Below are 12,008 nucleotides of genomic sequence, written 5' to 3' on the forward strand. Positions count from 1 at the left end.
TGCCATAGGATACAATGGTTGAAGGCCACTCTACTCCATCTCAGCAGATATAAATACAAAAGACTTTTCCTTGAATGTGCTTCTGCCCTAAAAAACTATCCAAGCTTCAACAAATTTGGTGGCCAAATTTGGGAAGCTCTCTCATCCTCCATACTTCAGCCTCAGTACTCAGGTTGTCCATTGTAGCTCACTAGAGAGCACTATTTAGGGCTTTAGGCTTACAGTCGGTTGACATGCTTCAGCCTCATTAATTAGTGTATTGCCTGTATGCACATATCATATTATATTGTGTTCTCTGATGATGGCACTTTGACTTTGCCAAAATATTGGAAGTATTAAATTTTTATTTATTTATTTTTTATTTTATTTTTTTTTTTTTAGGTTTTAATTTTTCAGGAAATGAACAACATATGCTAGAATATTAATTATAAAAAAACTTTAATTAATACCATTCTATATTTTGTAACAATGTTACATTCCCATCATCAGGGATCACAAAAAACAATGATATATGCATGCAGGCACTTTGTTGAGCCTCCTCATGGGGGGGGGTTAAATATTTATGGCTGTAGATCAGTGTGTGTTCGCGGGGCCGGTTTGCTTGCTTGCGGGATGAAAAACGCCAGATAAACTGGCGGAAAAACCCTACTGCCTGCGCCCAATACCGGCTAACTTGGCTATGGCTGAGGAAGATCCTCAAATTCCTCACATCTTCGACGGAAATCAAACCTGGGACACTCCTTCCCCAGTCATATGGTTGCGAAGCGCACAGCCACCACTAGGCTAACCACGCAGACATGCAGGCACTAACACTGAGCAAATGAGGCTGAATAAATGCAACAGAAGTCAGGCATATAGGCTTAAATGGTGCTCCCTAGTTGGCTAAATTGGGTTGTTCTTGGCATATTGTACTGATAATTATAAAATGTATGCTTCACAAATTTGGGGCGGTCTCATGCACCCAAATTTGTTGAGGTTTGGAAAGTTTTTCAGAGCTGAGGCAAATCAGTCCACTGATAGTGGACTGATGGGGTTGATAGTTTTTCAAATCTCCTACTTCACCTTTTTTGTGTATCAGAATTTAGGTATCTTTTTACATGCTCTTGGTACATCATTTGTCTTCAGAGATGACTTACAGATCTGCAAAATCTTGGCAAAAAAGTTTTGCCAAGATTTTGTAGATCTGCCTTAGCTCTGAAAACCTTTCCAAACCTCAACAAATTTGGTGAATGAGACCGCCCCCAAATTTGGGTAAGCTTACATTTTAAGATTGTCAACTCAACAGCCAAGACAACCCAATTTAGCCCACTAGGGGGCATGGTTTAGCACTCTAGGCCCAACTTCTCTTGCTTTTATTTAGCTTCATTTTCTCAGTGTCAGTGCCTGCATGCACATATAATTGATTTTTGTGATCCCTGATGATGGCAATGTAACAGTGCTGAAATATTATTTTTATTATTATTATTATTTTGTGAAACCTCCAAGGAGTCCAAAGACTTATCGAGGGAGGGCACCAACTCGTCAAATCATAGCTACAGCATAGTTAAAACCTTTTTTCTTTTTTTTTAAGAATAGATTCTTCTGAACATGATAGGCAATGCTTTGAAAGGTTAATTATAACTTTATCTGAAGGTCTGTCAGAAATTGGAATAATGAATTAAATTTCTTCTTCATTTCTTCTTTATTTGCACACACACAAAAAAAAACATTGATATGAGCTATCGATGAGATTGCTAATATTGTTCCAGGAAATTGTATCCAATTCATTGGCTAAAACAAAATACAGATCAAAGCATATGAAATCTAATTTGTTAATCACAGACCTAGTATAATGAATATGAGGACTAACAATGCTTTGCAATAAATTCATTTTTCCCTGTCTGATATCACACACTCTTTAATATCTGATAATATCTGATTGAACACCATCTCCAGTCTAGAGTTTTTTTTTTTCTGGTAAAGTACTGTGTTTTACAAACAACAATTTGGACTGAAATTGAGTAGCCCCCCCTCTTTTTTTTTTTAGAAATTTGAGAAGATTTTCCTAGTAGAAATGACTAAAACCAGTGGTTTGGTGGATATGTTGATGGCATTTTTATTATTTGTAAACATGACTTCCTAAGTCTGCAACAATTTCTTCATTTCCTTAACTCTAACAAACCTACCATCATATTTACATTAAATCTTGAAAAAGATGGAAAAACTTCCTTTCCTTGATGTTCTCATTACTAAGAAACCTGACAATGCTGTTTCTCTTGAGGTGTGAGCCTTCTCATACAGGATGCTAATCTTCATATCTCATCTCTTCAACAATTCTTCCCAAAAATTACATATAATTCCCACTCTAAAAAACGTGTGGTTTCTATTATACAAAATCATTGACAGAATTTTATTTTTGAATTTACTGCTCTCAGTAACCAGAATATTCAGTATAGAAACTTGATTGTAATTTGATATATTGGAAGTTTGTTAATTAAAACTGGATCTTTTTATCAACGATCACATCAGAGTAACTTTTCAAACTGTTTGCAGCCTCCTCAGGTTCCTAAGGATAGCACATGATTCTACAAATAACCAAGAGAGAGAGAGAGAGAGAGATATAGATCTGTGATCTTGTAGTTTAGCCTACATACTGCAGGCAAACCATGGATTTGAGGTGAGAAAGAAGGAACATGTTGCATATGTCAAGCATAAAAAGAAAGATCTGGTTTGGCCAATCATATACCTTATTTGGAAGTTTGGAAGAAAACACTTTTACTCAGGCTTCTAAAGGAATGAGTTATGGTCATACATTCACATGGCTCAATGAATAAAAACCAAGGAGTAATATTAAGTGACTAATGGAAATTGGTTATTAAATCTTTTAGCATCCTAGGCTTCAACTTCGCTAACAGTCACCTTTATTTGCTAACTGCAGACAGCTATTGTGTGCCATGGGGCTTTGCATTTATTTGTTTGCATGGATTTATTTATTTATGTTTAACTGTTTTTCAGCATTTGGATTTATATATTATATATACAGTCAGGTCTCTTTTTATGCAGTAGGTATGTTCCACAGAAAACTGCATATAAAAAATCGCACAAAAAAGACCTAACTTACGTTGAAAAATTAGGGATATGTTCCATAATTTTCTAAAACTGCATAAAACCAAAGCAATGAATTAAAATAAACTTAAAATCACATAAAATTTTTTATAAAAATTCAGTAAAATAAGAATGCCTAAGTTTGTTTTAAAGCTTTATTCATTTAATTTTATTGAAAAGTAAAAAAATTTTTTACATATTTTGATCAGAATTATTGTCGCCATTAGACAATATTCGGCAACGTTTGCAAACTGGTACGAAATCACTTTCATCACCAGAAGAGATAGTCAGCACATCAGATCTGTATGGTAAAGGCAATGGTTCTTCACAAACAGAATTAGTTTCACCCTCGTTCTGTGCTGATTTTATTCTTCTGATCAGTAATTAAACTTTGCGATGATGATTTTACTAATTTTTTATACAGCTCGCGATATCCAGACATACAGTTCTTCAGCTCACGTTAGAATTTAAAGGCTCGTTCAGAATTTGTGTCATTAACAAGAAAATGATTTTCCAATTTATTGCACAGTTCAAGACATTCTTGAAATTATATTTGCAGTGAGGGTGGGGGGACAGATTTTTCTTCTGCTTCACTATTGTTTTCTGAATCTTCGATGATATCTAAAGTTAATCAATATCCAATAATATCATCGTCACTTAAGACATTATCCACAAGCAATTTGTCTACATCATTCTGGCTAAATGTATTTCATGTGCCAAAGTAATGATTTCAACTGATAATGTAGAGTTTGAATGGTTGCACTGTTTGCAACATGTCTAGGCCAAGCTGCTTTCCAGCAGGCATTTAAAGTTTGTGGTCTTATTTCAGTGATAGCAGATGCAAAATGATTTAAGCAGTCCAAAATATAAAATTTTTTCCAAACTTTTTTCAGTTACTGTTAATGATTCATTTTCTAGTTTATCCAATATAAATTGAAAAATGTGCTTAACATAATATTTTTTAAAAGTAGCAATTATGCCTTGATCTAATGGCTAAATAATGCTTGTTGTATTGGATGAAAAAAACGCTACCTACATGTTTGGATGTTCTAAATGCAGATGACTTGGTGCATTGTCAACAATTAATAAAACTAAAATCGAGAGCTTTTTGCCTCATATATGTTTCCACTTCTGGTACAAGGCAATTATTGAACCATTCAGTAAATACAGCAGTTGTTACCCAGGCCTTTGTATTAGCCATCCAATGTACCAGCAACTGTTTTAGATCTTTTCCTTTCAAAGTACGTGTCTTAGAGATCTATTTACTAGGAGGGGTTTCAACATTTGATCCCCTGATGCATTGCTACAAAGTAACAACATTACTCGATCTTTGCTTGCTTTAAACCAACTTGCTTTTTTCTCAGACTTCGTGATGTAAGTTTGACTAGGCATTTTCTTCCAAAACAATCCTGTTTCATCAGTGTTAAACACTTGATCGGGACAATATCCACCATCTTCAATAATTTTGGCTAACTTCTCTTGAAAATGTTTGGCTACTTCTTCATCTGCTGCAATCTTGCCTGTAATCTTCACGTTATGAAGTGCATTCCTTTTTAAAAAAAAAACGGTTAGCCATCCTTTGCATCCATTCTTTATCAGCCTGGGAAGCAGAAGTAGATGGCTCCAATTGCTTCATCTGTTCATAAAACAAAAGTGCTTTTTGTTTAATTAAATAACCACTTATAGGAATTCTTCTTTGAGTTAATTCTTCAATCCAAATTACAAGAGCTCGTTCTGGTTTTTCTAATAAAGCATCTCTTGAGTACGATGATAATTTGGCACTTAGTTTTATGTCAGAAATGACAGAGTTTCTTATTGCAACTTCATTCGTTTTAATTACTCTTAGAGTAGATTTGCCTAAATTAAAATGTTTACCAATTGCCTTTTGCTAAGCGATCTAAAATTGCAATTTTCATTTCCAAAGAAATTGCTTTTCTTTGGTGCTTTTTTTCCTCCATTGGACCAAATCTTTGAAATAAAATTTAACAAAATTTAGACTTATGATAATGAAAAGACAAACACTTACTCACATGCAAAATTAAACTTCACGGACACTCACTGCTTACACGTTACTCACGTTAGGCCAGAATGTGCTGCAACATGCTATTCATTATGTACAACGATACATAAGTTTTGAAGTTATACGGTGCATAACTTCAAAACTGCATAAAAAAGATACTCATAAAAAGAACCCGAGTACTTGTAAGTAGTAATAAGAGAAAGGAAAGAATAGATGTGATATTCAACAACTAAACACAAAGACAAACCCCCTCTCTCTCTATATATATATATACATGAATTTGGGAGTTTTTCCATCGATGATGGAAGGAAAATTTTTATTTAAAAACTTTATGTATAAAATTTTTTTATGTTTATTAAGTTCTGTTGGAGCCACCAGCTTTTTGTAAATAATAATAATATTATATCCTAGATTTTGTATAAACTCTTGAAAAAGTCTCAGAAAGTCACATGAAATGTGTAGTGTTTACAATAAAAGTATGCTCCACTAATTTCCGGTATTGAGCTTTCAGTTTTATTTTATTTCTCTATATCAGATGAATGGGTGCATTTTTTATCCCCTCCATTGTCTTTTAGGCACTTGACAACTTATTGGGAAATAGACATTGTACAACCAGTTTTCTTCTGGAGGTAATTTCTGTACTTAGTAGTCACCTTCAGTATCAAGGTAAGTTATTACTCTGATTCTCTCAACTTTAAATTATAACTAGATGTTCATATACTCTGCTATTAGAAGTACCTCATTATTTTAGTTTTTATAGAGTGATCCTAAAATGCATAGAGGGAACAGAACTATTACTACATATAGGAAATGGAGGAGGAGGAGGAGCTAATTTTATTCACAAAAATATAATATCAGTTACTTATAATAGATAGAAAAGATAAAAAAGTTAAATATGATAGACTAGATAGAAAAGACAAGTATGAAATCAGTTCTCTGCTGAATGCAGACATACCTGTAATTAAATGTTGGACACATACAAGTTTGCTTTCCTTTTATTATGATTCAAAGGCTGTTCCTGCAGCTTGAATTTCATAATATGAAATGGTCACAGTTAGTTAACTGAGAGAAGACTTCCTGATAACCTGTAAAGAATGCAAAGGAAAGATCAGGACTGCTGATCAATGTTTACTCTTCACCTTCTCATATTATCATTATTAGGTATTCGTGTAATGAATGAGGCTTGTAAATGAACCTTGACAAACAATGAAAAGGTGGCTGTGACATCGATATTGGAAGCATCAGTGAAATATAAGTGGAGTTAGCAGAGTAATTATAGAAATACTATATTGACATAATTGGTATTACCAAGATAAAGATTATAAGTAATAAAATGGTCTACTCAGGAAGTAGTAATAAGAGAAAGGAAAGAATAAATGTGATATTCAACACTAAACACAAAGACAAACCTCTCGAAAGGCAGGCAATTTCAAGTAGAGTCATTATAAAGGACAGCTGACATTTAAAAAAAAAAAAGCTGTTTTTTGTTAGAGATTTAAACAGTAGATTAAGAAATGAATTCTGGATCTATGGAAATGTTTGGGACAATTGGAAAAAAGAACAGAGCTTATAATAAAGGTGAATATATGTTGGATTTCTGTTAGGGACATAAATTATTTCTGAGACCACAATTTGAACATATAGTAAAACCCCATTTTTACGTTCCTACCATTTACGTCATTTTCCGTTGTCCCGTCTTAAGGCCTATTCTTACGATATATTGTATTTCCGCATTAACAACTTGATGTGGACGTTATTTCCAGTGATTTGTGTTTTTTTCTCGGGTGGCAATACTGATTTTTGAATCAATTTCTATGGAAATCTGCACATTTCTATTCCCAGATGGCGTTGCTTTCGGCTGTAGTTTCGTTTCCACCATCACAGTGACTTGCACGCTTGCAGCAGTAATGTAGTGATGAGCAATACCGTGATTTTTTAATCACAGTACGAATTGATATTGCAGAATTTCTGCTACATAATTTAGCGTGTGAAAGTTGCTTTCAAGTTACGGTGGTGGATTATCCATGTTAGTAACATGGAGAAAAAAGACAGAAAATGTATTTTGGTAGAAGAAAAGATGGCAATTCTGTGATGTGTAGATTGGCATGCCTGAACATGTGTGCATTTAGCAAAAGATCTTGGACTCTCCGTGTCCACTTTGAACACGATAGTAAAAAACAGGTCAAACATTGAACTCAATGCAAAGCAATCTGGTGCTATGTCAAAAAAAATGAAAAGCAAAAACAATCAACAAGATTTTTTAAATAGATAAATGTAAGTAATTGTAAATTCATTTATTTTCAGTTATTAAATTTTGTAATCTAGTATGTAGACTCACATACTAGCAGTAAGTCATCTTTTAGCCTTTTTTTTAATGTTTTTTTACATTTCCTGCTATTTACACTTTTTTCCATCAGTCCCCTGAAAAGTATAAAAAAGGGGTTTTACTGTAATTGTTTGAATAAGTTGGCATGGTGAGAACACAAAAGAAATAAAAAAAAAATCTTGTCAACTGGGTAGTTGTTGATAGAGATATCTTCATGCTGGTTCAAAATACATGCGTATACAAGTAATAGGAAGTTTTCATTATCAGCATTCAGTTTTGAGCATGATAAAAATGAGTATTGAGAAAAAATATATATAAAGTTTTAAAATGAATCAAAACCCAAGTAGCTTTCAAATGCAAACTATAGGTTCAGATATATTATTATTAATGGATGTAATTTTAGGGAATACAGCAAACAATGTAAGACAGTTTAGCTCTGCATAAAAGTAGCATAAAAGAGAAGTCTTCGGTCTTAAGAATAAATTGGTGAGAATACAGTGGTGTCCACTATATTCTCACCAATCCTACATTTTTAAAAGAATAAAAATTGTGAAGGGAATTCAGCTTCTTATTGTTATAAGAATTGTTATATTGTTACACAATGTAGGTGTGTGTGTGTGTGTGTGTGTGTGTGTGTGTGTGTGTGTCACCATGGAAAAAGCAGTCAAATCAGTATTATGATCTGACTTGTACTGAGGACAAGCATAATCCATATTTATGTAGTAGGATCATTGGTGAGGATATGTCTGAAGTGGTTAGTATTTTCTTATATTCTGAAAAGTATGAAATATTTGTGAGATCATTGGTGGTGATGTGTCTAGAGTGGTTAGTATTTTCTTATACAGGCAGTCCTCAGGTTATAGACAAGATACATTCCTGAGAACATCTTTAGGTCGAATTTGTATGTAACTCGGATTCCTGATGAACAGCACATATATGGTAATGATAATAATAATTATGTGGCAATAATCATACTGTGTAATACTGTAATAATAATAATACCCATGTACTGTCATAATAAGTTACAGAAACTATTGTGCTCTTTGTTTTAATTCAAACAAACTTATACAAAAAGTTTAGGTAGGAGAAATTTCAGAAAAGAATAGAATAGTAAAGGTTGACACTCACCTAATGTTGCATCAATGTCTTGCTTACTGAAAGGAGCATTTTTGAGGCAAGAAGATAGGCTAACATTAATCGGAAGATGATGATTGAGATAGTGCTGGAAAGGATGGAGTGGGTGCCAGAGAATCAAGATTTGATTCTGTTGCTGGAGGAGGAGAAAAAGCTTACCACTGAAGTCGGTTTCTTAAAAAATGGATCTAGGGTTGTTTTCACAGCTTTTTCTTTTTTTCCATCATAAATGGCTTTGTAGCGGCTGATGTTCTCACTAACTGCACGGTAAATTGCTCAATGTTAGAATCTTGCTCCTCAAGCTTAGCAAATCCTGCTTCAATGAGATGAAAGGCTTCTGCTGATTCTTTTGTCATAAACTTTCTTGGCTCTGGATCTTCTGATTCTTTGTTTTTTGTGTTTCTATCAGCTGCTTCATATAAGGTCTTCATTGGTTAATTCTTGTGAATGGAACTCTAGTAAGTCGGTTACATTATTTTCATTGATGTCCAATTTCTGTGAAGCCACATAAACCATCACAGAATTGAGGGCAGTTTGTTCCACACCCCTTTCATTGTTGATTGCTTCACTTCCTCCTAAGAATCAGCAATGTTTTTGATGGCATCATAGATGTTATAATTCTTTCAGAACTTTCACAAGGTCATCACATAATCTTCTGTAGCCATGACTTCTTGTGGGAATGTATGCCGTAAGTAATAAACCTTAAATTCTGAAATGACTCCCTGGTTCATTGGCTATAATAATGATGTAGTGTTGGGTGGTAAAAATACGACCTTTACATTAGGGTGAAGGTTATCTAAAGATGTTGGATGTCCAGGAGCATTGTCCTGCTCAAGCAGAATTTCTTCTTAATTTAATTATTAATTATCTTTATGGGGAACCTTGGGAGCCCTTTTGTAAGTATGGAACACCCTAAGTCGGGTCATCCTTAACCTGGGGACCACTTGCATTCTGAAAAGTATGAAATATTTGTGAGATCATTGGCGATATCAAATGTTTCATATTGCCATTTGCTCTTTCAGTGTAATTGGAAAAAGGAAGTTTGGAGTTATGAATGTTCAAATCTCTGAGAAAGATGACCTCACTATCAGAAACATCTGTGCTGTTGAAAATCAACATTTAAAGAAATAGTTGATATATTAAGAGAATTGTAGAGAAAAGCAAATGAATTTTATAGAATGAACTAGATTTTTAGCAAAAAAAAACAAACAAACAAACTGATGTTTGTTCAAACAAACTTGAACATTGATATTAGATATCAGAGTAAACTTACATAAGCATAAATGCTACTTTTCAAATAAAAGTTCAGTGTGTAATTGGAAAATGTGTGGGTAGTGATGAGTTTTTGTTAAGAAAAATAGGTACAGTGTTCACTAGAGATGGAAGCACCCATTTCATCTGTGGTGGTGTTGTACATTGAAATTCATCTACCATCTAGTGATGCCAATCACAGAGACCTGCCCTTTCCTTTGGATGATGTGAATGTTGTGATCCTTTCTCTTAGTGTTTCCAACTTGATGGTTTAATACCTGTTAGGTTGTGGAAATAATCAGGACAATCTCATCAATAGGAAGGAGTAGGCAGAGGATTTTGCTGCTGTAAACCAACTTGTTTTATTCTTTTAAAATTTAATCAATGATTCAGTGATATAATCATGAATTCTTACTTTATATAGTCATTATCTCAAAAGAAAAAAAAAAATTGTTTATAGTAACTTCCAAGTTCGCAGAGGTATTTGTCGAGATACTACAAAAATTGAAGTTAGTTAATGCTTATTAATAAGCTGATATCATATTAGAATGGATGAGATGGATGATAATTAAAGGTGTGGGGTTCTTATATGATTAATAACACTTCAAATAATGTGCACCTTTGTCTCACACCTGATTTAACATCATACCATCTTTGTGTACCTCTTTCAATTCTAACTACTGACTCACATAATAAATTTAGTTTAATCCTTTATCTAAGTGTAAGCAAAGTTTGCGCCTGAAGTATCTTCAGGACTGAGACAACTCGTGGTAAAGGTGGCTCAAGCTCTCATCACTCCTTGTCTTAGCATCTCCCATAATGCAAAGCACATCTCCTTGCAGACATGTATAATGCCGTGCATTAAGGGAAGGGAAAAAAATTCCCTACTGACTTGCATCTGGAATATAGACTATGTATTGCTCAATATAATGTACTATTTACACTATATAACTATAGCTATTTGAAAAGCTTTTCTCTTGGCATTTTGTTGCATATATTTGCAACAAATCCTAGGTACTTATACCAATGATTTTTCAACTATGTCTTAAATCAGAAATCTGATCCTGATGACCTATATTTGGCCTGGACCCTAGCTTTTCTTCTCCAAGTTTCCTTCATACAATTCTCAGCCTTTTCTCAAGTATACTTGTGACATCTTACATGGAATACTCAGAGGAAATTCCTCTAATTCTCACATTGTTTTATTTCTCTTTTTTATAGATAGGTGCTGTGAGAGCACTACTCCAATCATCTGGAATTCAATCCTCTGACCAGTCATCCGAATTATGCAGTGTAAATACTGTAAAACATTTATGTACTTCAGCATTTCTGGTTAAATATCAATACCCCAGCTGCCTGTCCACATTTCAGGTTTTTCATGGCTTTTTATGCTTCAAGTATTAATATTTACTCCTGATTGCATTCCTCTAGAGCAATTTAATTTGCATTCCGTATTACTTCAGACATCTAGAATATCTGCACTTATCATGTCACCTTTATCATTTCTGATTCCTTTTACAGTACAGTACTCCATTCCCCATTTTTGATCTTACAAGCAATAGCCTCCGTAACATTTGTCCCTTCCTGATATTTATCTTCTATATTCTTTATTAAAGTCTTCCCATGATTTTGTTTTGCTGATTTTTGCACATTGTTTTACTTTCTTACATTTTTTTTTTCTCTGTACACTCTCAGAGCACTTGCTAGCAACTTTTAATATGCTTCCTTCTCTTTCATGACTGCCTCTTTAACTTCCTAAAACCATCATGGAGATCTAATTTTTTTTTTTTTTTGTTCTTGCAGACAACTACATCAAACACTTCCCTGACAGAATCAACCCATGTTTTCTTCAGGGTCTGTTATTAAGTCTCGAAGCTTTGGTTCTTGTCTTGAAACTTATTTTTTCTTGAATAACATTTGAATTTGAGTCTACATTTCAGCTTTGCAAGCTATTTGACTTTGATTCTTTTTAAAACTTTGACACATTTATCTTTTTAATGCGGTTTACTTTTCATTCAGGATCAGTTTTATACTGTTCAGAACTAAATGGTGATCTCTTCTTATTTCACATTCCTATATATTGTTACACCTGATATCTTAGGAATATAGTATTCTCAGCTATCATGGTGTAACATGAAGAATAAATATCATAAATTAAAACCCCTGCATAAAAAAAAAATGAATTATTTAATG

The 12,008-nt window shown here is 33.6% G+C and overlaps 1 protein-coding gene across 2 annotated transcripts in view; it reads left to right on the forward strand.

The window, feature by feature from the left end:
* The window catches only part of Rab3-GAP (Rab3 GTPase activating protein), a 732,105-nt gene that overhangs the window by 395,378 nt on the left and 324,719 nt on the right, over window positions 1–12,008 (forward strand). For both annotated transcript variants that reach the window (XM_090399255.1, XM_090399256.1), the window contains one exon: window positions 5,680–5,770. In XM_090399255.1, the coding sequence (XP_090255381.1) occupies window positions 5,680–5,770 (91 nt within the window). The remainder of the gene's footprint in view (window positions 1–5,679; window positions 5,771–12,008) is intronic.

Source organism: Typopeltis vanoorti, chromosome 10 (genome assembly GCF_054136105.1).
Source record: "Typopeltis vanoorti isolate ZY-2024b chromosome 10, IOZ_Tvanoo_1.0, whole genome shotgun sequence".
NCBI lineage: Eukaryota > Metazoa > Arthropoda > Arachnida > Uropygi > Thelyphonidae > Typopeltis > Typopeltis vanoorti.